At 43.5% G+C, this 23,672-nt stretch overlaps 1 protein-coding gene across 1 annotated transcript in view; it reads right to left on the bottom strand.

Annotated features, from left to right (window-relative positions):
- The window catches only part of NKD1 (NKD inhibitor of WNT signaling pathway 1), a 159,256-nt gene that overhangs the window by 76,499 nt on the left and 59,085 nt on the right, over positions 1–23,672 (bottom strand). Inside the window, exon 4 of the mRNA XM_032231142.1 lies at positions 12,283–12,340. Coding sequence (XP_032087033.1) covers positions 12,283–12,340 — 58 coding nt within the window. The remainder of the gene's footprint in view (positions 1–12,282; positions 12,341–23,672) is intronic.

Here is a 23,672-nt window from a genome sequence, read left to right as displayed (position 1 = left end):
GAAAAGTCCCAGAAAAACGTCCCCAAATATAGGCAGGTTGAAGAAACAGGTGGAATGGGACTTAATTTAGTTCTGCTGGCATTTAAGCTTCAATTAATGATAGGTAGCATGCAGGGGTGGGTTTCTCGCCCCGTTCCAACCGGCTCGGTTGGAACGGGGCCAGCGGCATCCTCGTGCACGCGCGCAGTGCACACATGCGTACTAGTGTCTGTGCGATGCTCCAGCTGCTTCTGGAGGATTACGCAGGCGCTGTATGTGTCCTGCGCATGCGTGGAAACGCAGAACTCGTCAAAAACAGGTAAGAAACGCGGGCGGGTGGGTGGACCCTTCGGCGTTCCCGGAAGTTACTTACTTCCAGGTTCGCCGACCAACCGGTTCGTGGGGACCGCTGCGAACCGCCTGAAACCCACCCCTGGTAGCATGGTTACTTGTCAAGTACTGGGTAATCTTTCCTTGCTATCATACAAGTGGCACTCAAAGATTTGGGGTGGGGTCCATACAGATATCTGTTTATGAAGCTCTCCTACAACAGAGCTCCTCCTTTAAGCAGTTCATTCACCAATAGAGAAATGGCACCGATAGAAGAGAACATTTGTCATTCAGAGTAGAATTGTGGGGTCCTTGGTGCTCTCTGAGCTGGGTGGTTTTCTTACAGATGTTTCATGACCCAACTCGGTAACATCATCAGTGCTAAAAGGGAGTGGGGTTTTGCACTGTTGTTGTTACCTAGCTGGGTAACGAAGCGTCTACAAGAAAACCGCCAAGCTTAGAGGGCATCAAGGACCCCAATAGAGAAATGGCTCACACCAGCGTACCAAAGAAACACAACAGAGTCCATATTCAGCTATGTGTGATTGTGATAGCCTATCAGGAGATACATAATGGATTTCCTAATCTCTCCCACCATTGGCTGTGTTTAACCTTGCTTGGCCTTCTCCAGTGGCTCACGATTTTGTTAACTCCTACTGCTAACAAAAAGGGATCTGTGCTGACCTGAGAAACCATAAATCACAATCTTTGTACCAAAAACCCTCTTTTATTTATACGGCTGTGAATTATGGTCATTCACAAGCCGCAAGGCTTCACAAACAGTCTGTGAAGATTCCGACAGATGTCTGCTCGAGTTGCCACAGCCTTTCAGGGGAATGTTGATAAACACCCACCTTATCTCTCTGGGAATGCTGCCAGAGACCTAATTGCCAAATGCAGAGCAAGGCCAAACTTAGCACAAAGTCAAACAGAACTTCTCAAAGCTTGAACCGACCAGATGAATTAATTGCTTCCTGCAAAAGCTCACGTCCCGTTCGCTCCTCTTTTATGTCTTATGGGAAGGGCCAATCATCTCCAAGCCTTACTCCTGAGTCGACCCTGTTTTCTTAATTGTTCTTGCCTTCTGGCAGCTCTGCACATGTACACCCTGGGAACAGGCTCCCTCTGTTCTTCTGCTTCGCTGATGTCAGACTCAGGAGGCTCCGGAGCGGTGGTGGGTTTCAAAAATTGTTGGAACCTACTCTGTGGGTGTGGCCTCCTTAGTGGGAGTGGCTTGCCACCCATGTGACCGGATGGGAGTGGCTTGCTGCCCATGTGACCGGATGGGAGTGGCTTGCCGCCCATGTGACTGGAAATTCATAATTATGAAATTATGAATTAGTACTTAGGTCGGTCCAAGTAGCTATTCAGAAGTTAGTGGTTAGAAGCAATTGTAAAGCAAGATATGGAATTAAAACCAGAAATATTTTGTTGGCTATTTGAAAGGGAGTATAATATATATTTAATTTTACACATGTTAGCAGCTGTTAGCAGAATTGTGTTTGCACAACAGTGGAGAAACAGAGATATGTAAATGAATAAATATTACAATGTGCAGGAATAAATAAATTGACAATTAAAATCAAGAAGGCTTTGAATACTTTTTCACGTGGGATTGGTTTTAGCAATTGCCAACTAACGGAAACAGAAATTAGAAATCCAAAAGTATGAAAGAAAACACCAATTATGTAAGGAAAGGTCCCTAAAATGTATAAGGAAATATTACTAGATCATTATTAATGCATAGATAACTGTGGGACATTACACACCCACCAGTGGTGAGTTTCAAAAAATTTTGGAACCTCTTCTGTAGGTGTGGCCTGCTTTCCGGGTCCACTGGTGGAACCTCTTCTAACCGGTTCGGTAGATTTGATGAACCGGTTCTACCGAATAGGTGCGAACTGGTAGGAACCCACCTCTGCTCTGGAGGTAGCTAATATCTACCAGATGGCATTGGCCTCTTCTCTGCCTCCAACACAGAGCCCCCGTCCAAGCCTTCCCCAAATTCCAAGACTGGCCCATGTTCCTCCCCAACCTTCTCACTGTCCGATTCTGCTGCCAGCTCCACAGGCCACCGGCGGGCCACAACAGGATCAAGAAAAATGCAACAGAGAGAGGAAATTCAGCCACAGAATAAAACACAAATTGCTGCTTTGTCCCCAGAGTTGCTCAATGCTTATATGGGTTTGCAGTTTCCAGAGTCAAGTTCTTTTTCTTCCTTAACCCCTCCAATTTTTTTTTTTACATATTTCTGTTGCCATCATCATGTTTTTTTTTTAATTTCATTTTTGATTTTCAGAGGGAGGTTGTCTGGTGATCCCTTTAGGGTTCTTTTATTTTTAAGTTCCCAAGGAAAATCTACACAACACTAATTTAAATGAAGGTTGTGCGTAGGTAATATCATTAATAATGCAGACTTTGATCCCAACCAGTCTCTTGGCTAACTTAGATGTGCCACAAAAAAAAAAAAAAAACACCCTCCCACATTTGCCATGATAACAAGAGCTCTGAAAAACGCCAAGATGATGGAATAATCATATCACCCTTTTCATCAAAATTGCTTCCCATGGGGAAAGCTGTCAGTGTGATCTTCATGTAGCTCATCGTAAAGAAATAATGCTGTGGAGACCAATTTTGAGTGTCCTTCTGGTTGCTGTGAACCAGTGGTGGGATTCAGCCAGTTCGCACCTATTCGGTAGAACCGGTTGGTAACTTTCTAAGCAGTTCGGAGAACCGGTTGTTGGAAGAAATCTCCTTTTGTTTTTTCCCACTTTACAGGGCTAATCCTGTAAGGAAGACAGGAAGGAAACATTGTGGTGTTGTTTCTAGTCTCATCTTTATTGTCCTGCTTACAGAAACTGCCTCTCCAGTTAACCCTTATTACCATTGTAACAACTAAGGTGAAGTGCCCATCAACCTGAGTGACATTGACCTAGCCACACCCACATGATCACATGACCACCGAGCCCCACCTACCCAGCTGCTCATTAGGGCAGAGAACTGGTTGGTAAATTATTTGAATCCCACCACTGCTGTGAACCAACCATACAACCCATGGTCCTGCAAACGAATGTAAACATATTGTGTTTAAATATGTAAAAATAACATATCATCCTGGACTGGTGCTCTAAACATCTCCATCTCTTCTTTAAAAAATGCAGCACAAAGTTCACATATATTGTATAAAATCTTATCATCATATTCAGTGGGATGGTGTCCTTCACTCTTCACTCATTCAATATATGTGCCACCTTATTTTTATGTGGGCTATCATATCGGTATTTTAATTATGAAAACAAAATATATTGATATGCTGTCTCACTTTCCACACAACCTGAAAAATATTATCATTTATTTTTATATCATCGTAATGGTGCCATAAGGGTTTCCATTGTAGTGAAGACTCATTGCTCACGCCAAAGGGAAAGATATGAAGGCTGTTTAGACACCTGAAAAAGTCTTCCCCAATAATGACCCATCCATGATCTCCTTTCATATTCATTTTAAAAGACCCAGCTTCTATAGCAAGCTAAATTTCAATGTATGTACTTTATGCTACCACATTTTCCTAGACTGCAAATTCTAGATTTAGCATTCTAGATCTTCCTTACTAAACAAGGGAGTGAAATCCCGATTGTGTTCAGGATTTCAGCAATATTCTTCTTCTTCTTCTTCTTCTTCTTCTTCTTCTTCTTCTTCTTCTTCTTCTTCTTCTTCTTCTTCTTCTTGTTGTTGTTAGTTGCGAAGTCTTGTCCAGCCTATCGCAACCCCATGGACGACGTTCCTCCAGGCCTTCCTGTCCTCTACCATCCCCCGGAGTCCATTTAAGCTCATGTCTACTGCTTCAGTGACTCCATCCAGTCACCTCATTCTTTGTCATCCCTTTCTTCTTTTGCCCTCCATCATTCCCAGCATGAGGCTCTTCTCTAGTGAGTCCTTCCTTCTCATTAGGTGGCCAAAGTATTGGAGTTTCCTCTTCAGGATCTGGCCTTCTAAAGAGCAGTCAGGGTTGATCTCCTCTAGGACTGGTTGGATGGCCTTGCAGTCCAAGGGACTTGCAGGAGTCTTCTCCAGCATCAGAGTTCAAAGTTCCCCAGCACCATCCTTATTCCCCCATAAGAATATGTTGAGATCGTTAGGAAAGTTTTGCTCTAAATCAGTTTTCCCCAGTCAGGATCTGTCTAAATGTGGGGATCCAAATTCCAGAATCCTTAACCAGCATTGTGAAGTCCAAGTTATCAGATCGTTCACCTAAAACAGGTCAGTGGTTACCAGGGTGACTATAAAGATAATTAATGTTTCCTGATTGCCCCAAAAGTGCTTTTTTGAAGAGGCAACTGGGCTTTCTCTGTTTTTCCTTGAAAACGTTTTGCTTCTCATCCAAGAAGTTTCTTCAATCTTCAAGGAAAAGCCAAGGACTCCAGTTGCCTCTTGAACAAACACCTTTGGGATAACCATGACCTGGATAACTGGGCATCTCCATAGACCAGTGGTAGTCAACCTTGTCCCTACCGCCCACTACAGAGGTGGGTTCCTACCAGTTTGCACCTATTCGGTAGAACCGGTTCGTCAAATCTACCGAACCGGTTAGAAGAGGTTCCACCAGTGGACCCGGAAAGCAGGCCACACCTACAGAAGAGGCTCCAAAATTTTTTGAAACCCACCACTGGTCCTTGGATATGATTATTCTACACTATCATGCTCCTATTTATAAAACTCAGTGCCTCTGTGAAAGGTAAGGATGACGACTGCATTTGTGGTGCAATCAAAACATTGCGTGTGTTGAAGTTGTTTTAACGCAAACCAAAGATGCCTTTTAAAAAACAAGTTTACATCACATTCTTATGCATGCCAGTGCTGTGTGTGAGGTAATTTAAGGTGGTTCTGACAAGTGTCGTCGGCGTCTTCATATCCAGTCACATGGGCGGCAAGCCACTCCCATCCGGTCACATGGGCGGCAAGCCACTCCCATCCGGTCACATGGGTGGCAAGCCCCTCCCACAAAGGAGGCCACACCCATAGAGTAGGTTCGAACAATTTTTGAAACCCACCACTGGCCCACTAGTGGGCGTTCCAGCTTTCATGGTGGGCGGTAGGGGTTTTGTCCGATACTGAAGGACTTTCCTTTTCTAAAATTTAATTGACTTAAAAAAAAATTCATAGCATTATTTAAAAACATTTTCATTAGGTTTTCATAAAATCACCATTACTGTGGAACCGAAGGGCGGTTAGAAAATTTGACTACTAACAGAGATACAAAAATGGGCGGTAGGTATAAAAAGGTTGACTACCCATGCTATAGACGTTTAACCCATTGGCTTTAAATTTACTATCTTCTTTTCACTCACAGACTAATAGCGGTTCCATTAAAATTTAGAGGGGGGGGGATATAAGGTGTGGGGGAAGAAAGTTTGACTCCAAATAAATGCTAGATTGTCATTTTTTCCCCTCTTCATAGGAAAATAAAGCTAATTTGTACGACGACTACGAGGTCTGGATATGATTGAGATGGAACATCTGTTCAGGGAGAATGGAAAATAAAAACCCCTCCTCCTCCTCCCCCACCCCACTAAAAATACATCTCTATTTTCCACCCCTTCTTCTCAAACTTAAAACATGTGATGAAATCCCCGAAGCGATTTCAGAACTATAAAAGTCACTTCAGTATCTGAAGCAAGTCAGAGAAATTCCACCATTCCTGCTGGGTTTTTATGAAGAGCAGATTTTAAGAGGATGAAGGGGGTGGAAAGCTATAATCTGTCTAGGTAACAAAGGCTACCTTATTCTCTGCTTGTTGAGTAAAACTGAGGGTTTTTTTTCCCCCGCAGCTACCCAGAAAAAAATAAGGTTGAAACACACAATAAAGTCCCTGACAGTTTTCAATGCTCTTCAAGCTAGGACCTCAAGCTGGCTGGAGCTCTTTCTCTCCCCACACCCTTCTCTTTGCCTCTTTTCTGCCCCACGCTTGCTGTTAGAATTATTTGCTACAGTTTCCCCCAAGAACAATGGGGTTGTTGTGTCTGAAAACATTCAGCCCCCCCCAGGGGGCTTCCAGAATTTAACCAAGCCATATGAACATTATGAAAAGACAGCTTGCAAGTTCTCCTCTCCAATTAATTCTTGATTTTTCTCCCCCATTGGGGACAGAAAAGAGGGCTCCATAAACGCACTCATGCGTGCATGTAGATTCCCCCCCCCCTTTAGTAGATTCTTGACTTAGATTTTACAAACTCACTGCTACCCCTCCACCACCACCAACCCAGATTAGAGAAACTGGTCGGTTTATGTTGTCCTTCTCAGAAATACATGGAGAGGGCAGAAGATGTTTTGCTCAAGACTCCAAATAAAAGGCTTCTGCGAGGCCCTTGGACTGCAAGGCGATCCAACTGGTCAGTCCTAGAGGAGATCAACCCTGACTGCTCTTTAGAAGGCCAGATCCTGAAGAGGAAACTCAAAGACTTTGGCCACCTGATGAGAAGGAAAGACTCCCTGGAGAAGAGCCTCATGCTGGGAACGATGGAGGGCAAAAGAAGAAGAAGGAAACGACAGAGAAGGAGGTGGCTGGATGGAGTCACTGAAGAGGTTGGCGTGATCTTGAATGGACTCCAGAGGATGGTAGAGGACAGGAAGGCCTGGAAGAACATTGTCCATGAGGTCGCGATGGGTCGGACACAACTAACAACAACAACAACAACAACAAGGGTTGGCTTGATCTGGGTTTAGCACCAGAGAGAAATGACTAGAGATGTAGCTGCTCTCTGGGGAAACAAGATGGTGTCCTTTTTTACAACTAAGTACTCTGGTGAAGAACAGATGGGGTGTTCCGATGGGAGGAGCAATCCTAGAGGAGATCAATCCTGACTGCTCTTTAGAAGGTCAGATCCTGAAGAGGAAACTCAAATCCTTTGGCCACCTATTGAGAAGGAAGGACTCCCTGGAGAAGAGCCTCATGCTGGGAACCATTAAGGGCAAAAGAAGAAGGGGATGACAGAGAAGGAGGTGGCTGGATGGAGTGACCAAACATGGGCCAGTCCTGGAATTTGGGAAAGGCTCTGATGAGGGCTCTGTGTCGGAGGTAGAGAGGGAGCCAGGGACATCTGACAGTTATCAGCTGCCTTCAGAGTCAGACATCAGTGAGGCAGAAGAACAGCTGGAGCCTGTTCCCAGTGTGCACATGTGCAGAGTTGCCAGACGAAAGGAACAGCTAAAGAACAGGGGTCAACTTGGGAGTAAGGCCACAGGTGGACGATGAAGGGCCCCTCCCAGAGGAAATAAAAGAGGAGCGAAAGGGGAGGGGAGTTTGCAGGAGGCAATTAGTTTGTTTAATTGGTTCGTGACTCTCCAGGACTCCTTGCCAAGTTTTGCAGATATTGGCCTGGCAGCTCTCCAAGCCAGATAAGGTCTGTGACTGTAAATCCTCTCTTGAAAGACTTTGCTGGAGGTGAATGAGCAGAATTCACAGTCAATTAATAAAAGGGGTTTTTGTCGGGACAAGGGGTGTGCTTCAGGTCAGAACAAGTACGTAGGATAAAAGAAGACACCCCCTTTAAAAAATAAAACCAGTTGTCCCCAAAATACTAGGACTTCCAAGGCTAAAATAATAATAATAATCAAACCAGACAGAAGTTAAATTAGGCAGTGATAGTCAGAGTATTTCTATCTTCCTGCTGGAGGATAAACAAAATAACTCAGCTGTAGCTTAGCCTCTTGTCAAAATCTCAGAACTGAGTCAACAACCTGTTCTTGTGGCTTAGAGCTTTGATGTTGATTTTTGTTCTTGCCACATTTTTTTTTAAAAGGACTCATGCAACAATCCTTTTACCAAAGACAATCTTAATCCCAGAATCCAGAGCCTTTCGCTGTTGACTGGTTAAGCCAGTGAAGAAGAAAAGGATTTGATTAAGCCTTGCAATGCAACCTTGGAAATTAAATCCAGTATCTTTTTTTTTTTTTTTGGGACTAAGTAGAGAGGGTTGTTTTTTTATTAGTATTTTGGCTGCTGGCGCTTACTGTGGGTAACTCCATAAAGTGTGGGAAGTAACAGATCCAATTTGGAACAAAATCACTGAATTTTACAGCTTATCTAAAGAGGGCTTTGTCTGGTCCCTTTAGCTCTTCTATATCTTCTCAGATGAAGCATCCGTAGGACACCAGATGGTCTAAATCTTTGGGAAGCAAAATATCCAAAAATACTTTGGGGGCTGACCATAAAGGCAAGAAATCACAGATCCATTAAGATCAGGTACATTGTCCACTAAAACATAAGATTGAAGGAACCTTGGAGGTCTTTTAGTCCAATCCCCTGCCTATGGCGGGGGAGGAGGCCCCATTCTATTCTATTCTGCTCTAATGCTATTCTGTTCTTGATCTGTTCTGTTCTGTTCTATTCTATTCCTATTTCTATTCTATTTCTATTCTATTCCTCTCCATTCTAGTCTATTCTGCTCTAATTCTATTCTGTTCTATTCTGTACTATATTCTATTCTTCTCCTATCCTATCTCCATTCTATTCTATTCTATTCTATTCCTATTTCTATTCTATTTCTACTCTGTTCCCCTCCATTCTATTCTATTCTGTTCTATATTCTATTCTTCTCCTGTCCTATCTCTATTCTATTCTATTCTATTCCTATTTCTATTCTATTTCTACTCTGTTTCCCTCCATTCTATTCTGCTCTAATTCTATTCTGCTCTAATTCCTTTCTGTTCTTGTTCTGTTCTATTATATTCTATTCTGCTCCTCTCCTGTCCTATCTCTATTCTATTCTATTCTATTCCTATTTCTATTCTATTTCTATTCTATTTCTACTCTGTTCCCTTCCATTCTATTCTATTCTGCTCTAATTCTATTCTGCTCTAATTCCTTTCTGTTCTTGTTCTGTTCTATTCTGTTATATATTCTATTCTGCTCCTCTCCTGTCCTATCTCTATTCTATTCTACTCTATTCTATTTTTATTCTATTCCTTTCCATTCTACTCTAATCTTCTCTATTCCACTCCATTCCACTCCATTCCATGGATAGTGCTGAACAAGGTATCCATCCATACAAGAAGAAAAGAAAACTAGAACATGAGAACGCAAGTATCAACCTATCTCACAACTACAGGAGAAACTAAGAAAGTTTTTTTTTAAAAAAAAAACTTCTTCCAAGGTAAAATCTGAATCTGCTTTCTTGGAGCAAGCAACAGTGAGAACCGATCTTCTGTGTGCAGAAAGAAAAGATATCAAACAAAGAGATTTCTAATGCATAAGAGGCAGCTCTACAGCTGCTGCAGATACGTCCCGAATGTTATGCTCGTCTTAATGGGGAGCTTTGTTGGCTCGGTTTCAGGTCACAATATTTTTCTTTTCGTTATAGATTTAGTGTTAAAACATTGAACTGCAGGGAAAATGGAGGGGAAAAGTGAATGTTGAAATGCAAAAATAGGACCAGACAAGAGAGAGGCAGAGGGAAGGGAAGAGAGAAGGGAAGGGGGAAGGGAAGGGGTGGAAAAGGGTAAGAAGGGAAGGGGTGGGGAGGGGAGGGGAGGAGAGGAGAGGAAAGATAGGGAAAGGAAAGGAAAGGAAAGGAAAAAGGATCCACTCTTGAAATATTCTTCCAACTTTTTAAAGAAATATGAGAGATAGCCAAGATAGATAGCTGGATGGACGGACGGATGGACGGACAGACAGACAGACAGATAGATAATCTATCTGATAGATAGATATTATATACAGACAGATAGATCATAAATAGGTGATAGAGAGGGAGAGAGATGTCACATGATAGATAAACAGATATGATATATGACAAATAGATAGATGATAGATAGATAGATAGATAGATAGATAGATAGGTAGGTAGGTAGGTAGGTAGGTAGGTAGGCAGGCAGGCAGGCAGGCAGGCAGGCAGGCAGGCAGGCAGGCAGACAGACAGACAGACAGACAATGGATTCTACACCCCAACCCAATCGGAGCATCTCCAAGGAGTTCATGGAGGCAAAATGAGGGGAAATGCAAAAGAAAAACAAATGATTAAAATGCAATTATATACCTTTCAATTTCTTAAAACATATACTTGAAAACTCAAAGGGGATTGGGAGGGGGGCATCCCTCCCTCTATCACATTCGCACAGCAACACCCTAAGCAAAGAAACGGGGGTGTTTTTTGTTTTTTTTAGGAAAGTGCCTGAAAGTTATGAAAACAGACACTTCTCAAAGATTAGGAAGACAAAAGACACGGTTGGCAGAGAGAAACTCCGTAATGAGCAAACTCCGATAATGAGGCAGGGGGATTGCATATAAAATGGGCCTCCTGAAAACCAAGGTGGTTGTCAGGATGCCTGCGGAGGAGGAACTGAACTTGGCAAATGAGTAAAATAAAACAAAATAAAATAAAAGGAGCAGAAAAGCTAGGAATCTTCCTGTTTCCTTGCTTCCCCACCCCAAAAACAACTCGGCGAGCGATGATTATACTCAATGCCCGCCCAATGCAGCAGAAATGAAGAAAGAAATGGGAAAAAGAGGGAGAAGAATGAGCAGAACAAGAGATGGAAGGATTCCACTACAGGTAGTCCTCAATTTACGACAGTGACTTATGACCGTTTTTTACACTTATGACCGTCACTTGATTTACATTTGGATGCTTGATAACTGGTTTATATTTATGACGATTTCGGTGTCCCGGGGTGTCCCTTTTGTGACATTCTTTTTTTCCCCCAAAATATACTTTTTTATTTTTCATTTTCATAACATATAATCACATGTACACTATTACATAGCCAATATCATATTGTATTAAGTAGTAATTACATCAGTTCCTCTTGCCATCAATTCCCAGAAAGATAAAAACCCATTATTGGCTCTTCTGCTCTCCATACACCTCTTTCTTCTGCCTCTCTCCTACCTCCTTTCTTCCCTCCATCATCCTTTTCTACTCTACTTCCCCTTCCTTTCTCCTTCTCCTCTCTCTACATTCCACTCCTCCTTATCCTCCTCATCTTCCCCCCTTACCCTCTCTCCTATCCCTCTCTTCCTATCTTTCTTCTCTCCTCTGCTTCCCACTCTTCCTCTCATTCACTTGGTGTATTTCAGCTTCTGAGCAAACTCCATTCTATGTTGATGGTATTTATGCTTCCATATCAATATACTTAACATATCTTAGTTTTGAAAAAAAATAAAATAAGAGAAGACAGTATACATGTGCAATCATATTACTTTAAAATCTAACACCCCTCGTCAAGTCTAATATACATCCCTCCCTCCCCCCTCCAGCCTTCCCTCCCCTGACTTCCCAGAACCCATACACGGTATAAATCTTTAACAAAAACAGTCTAAAATATATTTGAAAAAAGAATAGACAATTGATAACATCTTTAAATTGAACTTAGCTAACCCTAAACCTTTCGTGACATTCTAACAAGCAAAGTCTACGTGGTTACAAATTGCCCATAGGATTCAATGAGCTGAGGTGGCACAGTGGTTAGGGTGCAGTACTGCAGGCCACTTCAACTGACTGTTATCTGCAGTTCAGCGGTTCTAATCTCACCGGCTCAAGGTTGACTCAGCCTTCCATCCTTACGAGGTGGGTGAAATGAGGACCCAGACTGTGGGGGCAATATGCTGACTCTGTAAACCGCTTAGAGAGGGCTGAAAGCCCTATGAAGCGGTATATAAGTCTAACTGCTATTGCTATTGCTATTGCTATTCAAACAAGAATTCAATTTTTAAAAAGGAAGCCCATGGACAGTGGGGAGATCGAAAGGGCAAAATGAACAAAGAAATACAAAGATATTATTATTTTTTCTTTTTAAATGACTAAGACTTGGAACCAAAAATATTAGAAAGTGGGCCAGGTGACAAGCAGGATATTTCTTTGCCCCTCTCCCCAATGCCTGCTGATCAACGTACTGAACATCCTTGTGGTTGGGGGGGAAAAAGCAAATTAAGAGAAACATTGTTTGCTTTTTTAGGTATGTATAAAAAAAAATTACCTTCGAGATGAAAATGTTCGTTCTCAAACGCCTCCCTGAAAATTTCACCAGCTGCCTCCTGTACGGGGAGAGAAAGAAAGAAAAAAGACTTCCTTTTAGTTTATTTCATATAAAAAATAATAATATTTTTATTTGGCACTTACATGAATCAAGCACAAAACCAGCACCCAGTAGAAAGTCAACACTGTTCGTGGAATTTCTTTCCTTAAATCCATAGGTTCTTTAATTTTATCTTCTTCTATAGCTTGACCTTTGAAATAGATTTCCTCTCCATTTAATAATTATAGTCAAATAAAAATGCAGGTATAAGGGTAGCATGTATAAATATTTGAGTTAAAATACTTGAATTAATATGAATTATGCTAGATGACTGTGGAAGAGATGCATGAAAACCTTTTGTAACTAACTGATACACTTTCTACGGTATGTAAAGAAGGAAGATTTTATGTGTTGTGTTTGTTTTGAAAATAAAAAAAAATCTATTTTAAAAAAAGTCAACGCTGTGTCTATAAAACTACAGGCCCTCAGCTTCACAACCATCAAAAGGGACAACGGGGCTGGAAAAAGTGACTTAGAGCCAGTCCTCGCACTTACAACTGGCACTACATCCTCACAGTCACAAACCACAGGCACTTGGCAACTGAAATATATGTATACACATGGCAGGTGTACTGAGTCACATGACCACCTTCTAGAACCTTCCCAACAATGTCCATGAGGAAAGATAGAATAGAATAGAATAGAATAGAATAGAATAGAATAGAATAGAATGGAATGGAATGGAATGGAATGGAATGGAATGGAATGGAATGGAATGGAATGGAGCGGAGCAGAGCAGAACAGAAGAGAATGGAGTGGAGTGGAATAGAATGGAATGGAGTAGAGTGGAGAGGAGCTGAATGGAGTGGAGTAGAGTAGAGTAGAGTAGAGTAGAGTAGAATAGAATAGAATGGAATGGAGTGCAGTGGAATGGAGTGGAGTAGAATGGAATGGGGTGGACTGGAGTGGAGTGGAGTGGAGTGGAGAGGAGTGGAATGGAGTGGAGTGGAGTGGAGTAGAGTAGAATAGAATGGAATAGAATGGAGTGGAGTTGAATGGAGTGGAGTGGAGAGGAGTGGAACAGAGTAGAGTAGAGTGGAGTGGAGTGGAGTGGAATGGAGTGGAGTAGAATGGAATGGGGTGGACTGGAGTGGAGTGGAGCAGAACGGAGTGGAGTGGAGTAGAATGGAATAGAATAGAATAGAATAGAATGGAGTGGAGTAGAATGGAATAGAGTGCAGTGGAATGGAGTGGAGAGGAGCGGAACAGAGGAGAGTAGAGTGGAGTGGAGTGCAATGGAATGGAATAGAATAGAATAGAATACTTTATTGTCACTTGGAATCACCATACATTAAAATGAAATTACATTGTATATCACTGCGTGATTGATTTAAAATTGCAGCAATTCATTTAACAACCGTGGCAGAAAAAGCCATCATAAATGTGGCCGCAACTCACTTAACCACTGGCTCAGCAGTGGGGTTGTGGGTCCAAGTGCGGTTGTATGTTGACAACTACAACTTAAATATCTATAAATATTTAACCCAACATGCTATCTTAATGTTTATTGCTTAGGGTAACGATGATGATGATGACGAAGAAGAAGAAGAAGAAGAAGAAGAAGAAGAAAGAAAGAAAGAAAGAAAGAAAGAAAGAAAGAAAGAAAGAAAGAAAGAAAGAAAGAATTATTTAAATGTATTTGGCCACCCAATTCCAATGGATTCCTTTTTCCTATTTTTACCTCACAACAACCCTGGAAGGTAGATATCTGGCCCAAATTCATCCATATAGTTTCTAAGGTTGAATGGAGATTCAGCCTGGATCTCCACTGTTCCAATTCTGAGATCTGGGCTTTGAAAAATTAGCAGCTTTGCCCAGACATTTTGTAAATACAATCCCAAAACTGAGCCTCAAAACCAGCCCCTTAAATTCCAAAACTGAGCCTTAAAATCGGCCCCTATTAAGGCTTTACTGAGCCTTAAAACCAGTAAAGATGTAATTTTTTTTAAAAAAAAAGTTTTTTTTAAAGTACACCTTTACTGTACATTTTTATAAGACCGTGACCTTTTTTTTTTTTAAATGCAAACAATTCATTTAAAATCCTTTTAAAAGCACGACCGCATTGGTAATGTATGGTAATAATATGGAGTACGGGTAGCATGGTAATTTGGATAAAAATAAAAGAGTTTCTAGAGGGGAATGAAAATTATTTTTTTTTTCAATTTGTTTCCCTTTTTTTAAAGAAAAAAATGCACTCTCTCTCCTCAGCCCTCCGAGCATTGGTTTATGTTTATCATTCCCCATTTCTGTCCTCGTTAGTTATTTGTTTAACTGAGCTGATAATTATTGACAATTCAGGCTTCGCTTCTTAAATTTTCTCTCCTTGGGGTGGTTATTATAACGAGAACTTCCAAATAGCTGTTTTGTTGATTTCTGCAAGAGCATCAATACGCTTATTAATAGCCTATTAACCGAATGTTCTTTTCTAAAACCGAGCATGCTAATCTTTGTGCCTTTCAGAGCCACCGCTGGGTAACTGGAGTGCATCAGCTGTCAATTAAAATTTTGCTCTCTGTGGTGCCTGTCTGATTATGCCATGCTTCATCTGAGACAGGCTGGCATTTATTTCACAGAACCATGTGTGTGTGCAGACAGACAGAATTCTTCTTCTTCTTCTTCTCCTCCTCCCCTTTCTCTTCCTCCTTTTCCCCTTTCTCATTCTCCTCCTCCTCTTCTTTCTCCTTCTCCTTTTTCCCTTTCTCCTCCTCCTTCCCTTTCTCTTTCTTCTTCTTCCCTTTCTCCTCCTCCTTCTCTTTCTTCTACTCCCCTCCTCCTCCTTTCCTTTCTCCTCCTCTTTTTTCCCTTTCTCCTCCTCCTCCTCTTTCCCTTTCTCCTTCTCCCCTCCCCTCCATTCTCCTTCTCCTCTCCTTCCCTTTCTCCTTCTTTCTCCTCCTCCTTCTTCCCTTTCTCCTTCTCTTTTTTCTTTTCTTCTTCTTCTTCTTCTTCTTCTTCTTCTTCTTCTTCTCCTCCTCCTCCTCCTCCTCCTCCTCCTCTTTTGCTTCTGTTCTTGCTCTCCTCCTCCTCCTCTTTCCTTTTCTCCCCCACTTCCCCTCCTCTTTTGCTTCTACTGCTTTTCTTCTTCTCCTCCTTCTCCTTCTTCCTCGCCTCTTCCTTCCTCTTCTCCCCTCCCTTCCCCCACCTCCTGCTCCTTCTTCCTCTTCCCCTTCTCCCTCTTTCCTCTTCTTCCCCTTCTTCTCCTGTTTTGCTTCTACTGTTTTTCTTCTTCCTCCCCTTCTCATTATTCCTCTCCTCCTCCTCCCTCTTCCTCTTCCCCCTCCCCCACTTCCTCCTCCGTCCTCTTCCCCTTCTCCCTCTCTTTCTTTTTTCTTCTTCCTCCTCCTCCTCATCCTCTAGATGCTCTGACTGGATTGCCAGATGTTCAAACTTGTTGATGCTGTTGTGATTATTATTGTTGTTGTTGTTGTTATTATTGTTATTATTATTCCAAGACCCAAGGAAGAAAGATTCACTTCTCCAGGCATAGGGACATAAGAACATTCTTACTATTGCTTTTAAAACAGCCCCAGAGAGAAAACATCAGTCTCTTTGCAAAGATAACCCCAGAACGGATTCCAAGGAGAAAATAATCACATAGATTTTCCAAGGAAATCCAGGGAAGGGGGCTAAGGGTCACCCAAGCCCCTTTAGGAAGCCAGGTATCAGCTCTGAAAGAGGGGTAGAAAGATTGCCATTGCCATCGCAGTTCCTCTCCAAGGATGTTGCATTAAAATCTGACAAATTTTGAGACAGGACAGTAGTAATTGCAATCCAATACAACTGGAGAAATGTTTGCCAAACTTGACAACTTTTAAGATCTCTGGACTTCAGCTCCCAGGATTCCGCAGCCATCTGGCTGGAGATTTCTGGGAGTTGAAATCCACAAATCTGAAACTTGCCAGGGTTGACAGACTCTACTAACCTGGAGAATAATTGGAGCAGGTAAACTCCATCTAACAATAACCAGATCTCCGTTCTAATTTGGAAAAAGAGGGCAGTGCGTTTATTTTGAAGTTAGAATACATTTATTCCAAATGCATTTATTTCACTCTTCACTTGCCTTAAGAGGACAGTAATTGTGAGAAGCCCCCATTCTCCCTATGCTAGCAACAGGGGGGTGAAGCATCTTTCCTTAAAAAGCAGCTTAAGCCTAGGGGAATTTTTATTTTAGAAGAAAAATGACAGCTAAGGAAGGAAGTGTCATCAATGTGAAAAAATAAGCACAGCATCACCAGAGATTGTGTGTTTGTGTGTGTGTGTGCATATGTGCGTGTGCATATGTGCGTGTGCATATACATATATGTATCTATATATGTGTGTGTGTGGCATGGTCTAGAGGTGGAGCTCTCCCCACACAATGTGGAGGCTGTGAGTTCAATTCTAGGGAGCAGTAGATATTTCTTTCTCTGGGCACAATGAGTTAATGTTTGCTGCGAACTCCCTATAGGCATCAGGAAGAGCCGAGGTGGCGCAGTGGTTAAATGTAGCACTGCAGGCTGACTGCAGTTCAGCAGTTCGGCTGTTCAAATCTCACCGGCTCAGGGTTGACTCAGCCTTCCATCCTTCCGAGGTGGGTAAAATGAGGACCCGGATTGTTGTTGGGGGCAATATGCTGACTCTGTAAACTGCTTAGAGAGGGCTGAAAGCCCTATGAAGCGGTATATAAGTCTAACTGCTATTGCTATTGCTATTGGGCTAGTAAATCCTCGTGCTTCCTTCAGTCACCCTGACTTCATCCCAATACAGGGGATTGCAGGCCCATTAAAAGGAATCCCTCTCTCCCTGCGTCTGTGTGTGTGTCTGTGTGTGTGTGTATTGTCCATCCATGTCTTCTAACTGAACCCAAAACGGACCAGTTAAGGGGACCATTTGCTCAGGAAAGACCCAGAAAACTATTTCTTGCAAATCCCATCTCCCCAAATGACAATTTATACAGCCGAAAGAGACTCGGACAAACTGAAAGTCATTCACAGCTATGAGTTGGAGCGGATGATCCTTATGAACCCTTGGTCATAGTTTGTACTCAGCTTTTATTCCAAAGATCTCAAAATTGGAAGCCATTGGCCCATGTTTTCTCCTTCTCACCACCGCCACGAGGCAGATTGTGATAAGAGAATGAATCACTTGCTTCCCACATCCTGTTAACCTTTCGTAGGGTTGACTATGGTCCTGGAGAACACTCTTGCGAGTCCCTTGGACTGCAAGGCGATCCAACTGGTCAGAGGAGATCAACCGATTGCTCTTCAGAAGGCCAGATCCTGAAGAGGAAACTCAAAGACTTTGGCCACCTAATGAAAAGGAAGGACTCCCTGGAGAAGAGCCTCATGCTGGGAAAGATGGAGGGCAGAAGAAGAAGAAGGGGACGACAGAGAATGAGGTGGCTGGATGGAGTCACCGAAGCAGTTGGTATGAGCTTAAATGAGGATGGTAGAGGACAGGAAGGCCTGGAGGAACATTGTCCATGGAGTCATGATGGGTCAGACACGACTTCGCAACTAACAACGACAACAACAAGGGTTGGCTTGATCTGGGCTTAGCCCTTGAGAGAAATGACTAGAGATGTAGCTGCTCTCTGGGGAAACAAGACAAGTGTCCTTTTTTACAACTATGTGCTCTGGTGAAGAACAGATGGGATGTTCTGATGGGAGGAGCACCAGGGAGCTTGAGAGAAGACCACAACTGTTTTAAGCCTTTCCTTGGCAGCCTTCAAGACCCCGGACCCCACCCTATTCCAGCCCTGCCAGTTCTAATCCAGCCTGCCTCCCAACAGGTGCCCTGCCATGGTTTTATCCTGGTCAATTGTCACTGCAAATAAACAAACCTTCCCTGGAGAAATGAGAAATCCTGTTGGCCCCATAACCAAAACACAGGTGTAGGACTTTTAGGATTGTTGTTGGGGGCAATATGCTGACTCTGTAAACCGCTTAGAGAGGGTTGAAAGCCCTATGAAGCGGTATATAAGTCTAACTGCTATTGCTATTGCTATTGCTACTAGGGAACTAACACAACTCTATAAATCTGTCAGCAGAAGGTGTGGGAAGAACAGAAGGCTTGCATTGGCTCAAAGACTGGACTTGAAATTCTCTGGATCTCCTTTCCCACCAAGAATTACAAGTATGTCATCCATCCATCCAACCATCCATTCTTTCTTTCTTTCTCTTCCTTCCTTTTTTCCTCTTTCTTCCTTTCTTCCTTCTTTCTTTCTTTCTTCCTTCCTTTCTTACCTTCCTTCCTCAGTCCCTTCTCTTTCTCCTTTCCTTTCCCCCTTCCATTTCCTTCTCTTTTCTTTTCCTTTCTTGGATTTCAATTCGAAATTTAAAATGAAGATGAGGGAGGGAGGGAAGGATGGAAGGAAGGAGGGAAGGAAGGAAAGATAAAATGGAAAGAGAGAAAAAGAAAGAAAAGCAGTCCCCTTCCCCTGGAGTGGGGAGGGAATGGAGATTTTACAGTATCCTTCCCCTGCGATGGCCACCAAGCCACGCCCACCAAGCCATGCCCACCAAGCCATGCCACAGAACTGATAGTAAAATTTTTTGAATCCCACCATTGTATGTCAGGCAAGAGCTCAACAAAAATCCAAAACACACACACACACACACACACACACACATTTCGAAGCGGAGCACACCCACATTCAGAAAGGCTACCAGGGACCAGTCTTCTCTGTGAATTTCCTTAAAAGCAACCACATCAAAGCTCCAGGATTTTGCCAACCCCAATTCCCCTATTCTCCCACTTTTAAAACCAAGGCTTCCTACTAGAAAATTTAATATCTTTGCACAGTCTCCCCACTCTGTGTATTTTCCCTCAACAGCCTCTTCTTTTTTTTTTTTTTTGTCTTGAAACTGTTCTCTTAAAAGCTAACAGATGTTAACGCCACGAAGAGGGGGGGAGAAAAAAAAAACGTGCCTGCATAACTCATTAAAGCTTATATATTCCAAGAATTCTTGTAATTCAGGAATCACTGGAGGTCTGATGAGGGTGGGAGGGAGGGGAGAGAAAGGATAGAGACCTAGAGAGAAAAAGGCCCCTAAATACAGTCTGAAAGAATGTAAAAATCATTTGCTCGGAGTAACATAGACGCCGGAGGAGAACGACTAATAATTCTTCAAACAGGTTTTGCAGTTTCCTTCCAACTACGGCGTGTAATTCAGGTAAAGTCCTCAGAGTATGACCACAAGTGACCCCCAAATTCCTGTCGCCAAGCGAGACCGTGGTTAAAGTGAGATTTGCCTCGTTTTACGACCTTTTTTGCCACAGTTGTCAAGGGAACCGCTGTAGTTATTCAATGAGTCACGCCGTTGTTAAGTGAATCTGGCTTCCCCATTGATTTTATAGCAATAGCAATAGCAGTTAGACTTATATACCGCTTCATAGGGCTTTCAGCCCTCTCTGAGCGGTTTACAGAGCCAGCATATCGCCCCCAACAATCTGGGTCCTCATTTTACCCACCTCGGAAGGCTGGAAGGCTGAGTCAACCTTGAGCCGGTGAGATTAGAACCGCCGAACTGCAGATAACAGTCAGCTGAAGTGGCCTGCAGTACTGCACCCTAACCACTGCGCCACCTTGGCTCTCGGTTTTGCTGGTCAGAAGGTCACCAAAGGGGGCACCACGTGACTCTGGGACACTGCGACCGTCATAAAAATGAGTCAGTTGCCCTTAGGAAACTTACAGGAACTTACAGGGATATGTTTTATTTTAAGCAAAACTTTATATTCCTCGGTTTTACTTCTAAACCTCAGTAGGGTTTATGACATTATACATTTCCTTTGACAAAAATGTTTATCCTTCTCTAAGCTTCATGAACCTACGGCTATCACAGTGAGGAAACAATAAATCATAGTTTATCATGCCACAAGAGCCGAGGTGGCGCAGTGGTTAGAGTGCAGTACTGCAACCACTTCAGCTGACCGTTATCTGCAGTTCGGCGGTTCAAATCTCACCGGCTCAGGGTTGACTCAGCCTTCCATCCTTCCAAGGTGGGTGAAATGAGGACCCAGACTGTGGGGGCGATATGCTGACTCTGTAAACTGCTTATATACCGCCCTATGAAGCGGTATATAAGTCTAACTGCTATTGCTATTGCTATTCCCTCTGCTTGGAAAGTCTATGCTCCTAGTCCTCAGTGAGGTGCTTCTGCTGAGCCTCCTTCTCAGTCAGATGCAATTTGAACTGAGCTCTTTTGCCAAGTCTTTCTCCTGGCGGCTGCTTAGCTCCAACAACTGCTTCCTGTTGGGGCTCTAAGGAGCCCGGGCGGGCAGGCGAGGAATAGCTGGCAGGGGAGGGGCACATAGAGCCTGGAGAGACACCCCTCAATGTGAGTGACATCAAGTTGGCCACGCCCATTCAGTCACATGACCACCTAGCCACGCCCACCCAGCTGGTCATTAGGCAGATCATATTAGTGGTCAACGGGATTTAAAATCATGAATTTGGTGGCCCCTGAAATCCAAACGTTTGGGGACCCCTAACCTGGAGGACTAAGAATCTTCATAGACCTAATTACAATACAATACAACAGCAGAGTGGGAATGGACCTTAGAGGTCTTCTAGTCCAAGCCCCTGCCTGGGCAGGAAACCCAATACAACTCCAGACAAATAGCTATCCAACATCTTCTTAAAGACTTCCAGTGTTGGGGCATTCACAACTTCTGGAGGCAACTTCTGTTCCACTGATTAATTGTTCTCACTGTCAGGAAATTTCTCCTCAGATCTAGGTTGCTATTCTAAATTCGGTTCTAAATTCTTTAATTGAAAGACTAATTTAATTTAACTGAAAGACTAAGACGTGCAAAAAGCCTTCCTAAATTTTCACGAAAAGCATTTTAGGCTTTTAGCAATACAATTTGGGATGAACGCCCTTTGAATGGTGTGGGAATAAGAATGGATTTCCAGGGGGGGGGGAAACTGCAGACTACAGGAACCATTTGCACCACTCAGGTGACCCTGAGGACACAGGTAAAGCTCCAAGTCCTTCAGCCACCTTCTAAAAGGATGCAAAGGACCAGCTGTCTGCAAGGAATTCCCCCACCATCCAGTCAGAGCTGAAGAAGCTTCTTGGATGAGAAGTGCAATATCTTCATGAAATAACAAAATCCAAGTTGCCTCTTGAAAAAGCACCTTGAGGACAGCCATGTCCTGGAGGACTGAGAATCTCCATAGACCCAACTCTTTAATCAAAAGACTAAGATGTGCAAAGGGTTAGGTTCATATTTTTCAGATGTGCCATGAAAGCATCCCCCCCACTCCGCCTCTCCTCTCTGGTTGGGCTCAAAGTTCCCAAGACCCAACCAGCAGGAACTTTGATGGTGCTTTAGAGAGAGAAAAAAAGAAGGGGAGAAAAATAGCAATTAGATTACATCGGTATCCCAGTAGGAGGCTTATCAAACTGCAGAGACTTTCTTGTCTCCTGTCCTGAGGTGGCTCAATCTTCCCCTTGAAATCGGTGGGAATTGCCTACACGAAAGCTCGAGGATCAAGCCCGTTTCTCACGAGAGACCTTCAAACAGCAGGGTTCAGAGTCACCCGTGACCTCAATCAACATCATCCTTTCGACTTGGCGCCTGCCTTACCTTTGGAGACATATAAAAGGCTCCTCTCCACCCACCCACCCCTCCCCAAATAACTGTTGTGGAGAGGGAGGTGGGGAAGGAAAAGGATGAAGCCAGCTACAATGCCAGCACTGTTCGACTAAAACCTCTCTCTCCCTCTGAACCTCGGAGTCTCTGCCTTGCATTTGAGGGCGACCACAAGCCCTGATCAAAGATGCAGAACGTTGAAAGGCACCTCTGGGTCAATCAATCCCAAACTGGCTAAATCGCAGCATTCTTCTGCTTTCTCCTAGTAGGCCCTGGCTGCTCCTTCATCGGTTTCCTACTAGGAGAAAGCAATGCCATGAAGTAATGCTTTGGAGGGAAGATCTCTTAGGAGGTGTAGACATTTAGATGGAACTCAACCTCCAAACTGGCACCGATTGACATTGTCACATTCCCAACAGCGTTCTTTGGGGTCCCAGGGTGACCAACTCTACCTTGCAAAACTCTCTAGAGATTTGCAGCAACCATCACAAGTTGTCCTGAATGTGGCCCTCAGATCAAAACAGAGTGGTACATTTTGACCAGTGGTAGGATTCAGCCGGTTCGCACCTATTCGGGGAGAACCAGTTGGTAACTTTCTAAGCAGTTCGGAGAACCAGTTGTTGGAAGAAATCTCCTTTTGTTTCTTTCCCACTTTACAGGGCTAATCCTGTAAGGAAGGCAGGAAGGAAACATTCTGTTGTTCTAGCCTAATCTTTATTGCCCTGCTTACAGAAACTGCCTCTCCGGTTAACTCTTAGTACATTGTCACAACTAAGGCGAAGCATCCATCGACCTGAGTGACGTTGAGTTGGCCATGCCCACCCAGTCACATGATCACTGAGCCCCGCCTACCCTGCTGGTCATTAGGGCAGAGAACCGATTGTTAAATTATTTGAATCCCACCACTGGACGGCCACGCACAGTCCATTACGTGGCGCTAGGGATTCGAACCGCCGAACTGCCGACCTTTCGATCGACAAGCTCAGCGTCTTAGCCACTGAGCCACCGCACCCCTAAGGAGGTTTTCAGTCTTCTTCTAATGGTCCAATTGTCCAAACATCCAATCCCTTGATTAAGGTTTTCTGGTTCTCCCATCAGAATGCCGAATTTTTTTTTCTGTATTTTGTATTTTATTGTCACTTATAGGCCGCCCTTTTCCCTGAGGGGACTCAGGGCGGCTTACAACTCATGGGGAAGGGAGTGCAAAACAGAACGTAAAATAATATGTGGGTACAAATAAAAATAGCAATAAAACACAACATTCATTCAACATTCGGGTGGGGTGTATGAAGATCTTATCCCCAGGCCTGATGGGATAGCCAGATCTTAAGGGCTGTGCGGAAGCTCTGGACTGTGGTGAGGGTGCGAATCTCTACGGGGAGATCGTTCCAAAGGGTCGGAGCTGCTACTGAGAAGGCTCTCCTCCGCGTAGTCGCCAGTCGGCACTGACTGGCGGATGGAACTTGGAGGAGGCCCACTCTGTGCGATCTGATGGGACGAAGGGAGGTAATCGGCAGAAGGCGGTCTCTCAAGTACTCAGATCCACTACCATGGAGGGCTTTATGAGTGGTAAGTAGCACCTTGAAGCGCACCTGGAGATCAACAGGTAGCCAGCGCAGCTCGCGGAGGATGGGTGTTATGTGGGCGTACCGAGGTGCGCCCACTATCACTCGCGCGGCCGCATTCTGGACTAGCTGAAGTCGCCGGATGCTCTT

The sequence above is a fragment of the Thamnophis elegans genome, chromosome 14 (assembly GCF_009769535.1).
Source record: "Thamnophis elegans isolate rThaEle1 chromosome 14, rThaEle1.pri, whole genome shotgun sequence".
NCBI classification, from domain to species: Eukaryota; Metazoa; Chordata; class Lepidosauria; order Squamata; family Colubridae; genus Thamnophis; species Thamnophis elegans.
Note: the sequence above shows the minus strand (reverse complement) of the source record. Positions and strands in the feature narration are given on the sequence as shown.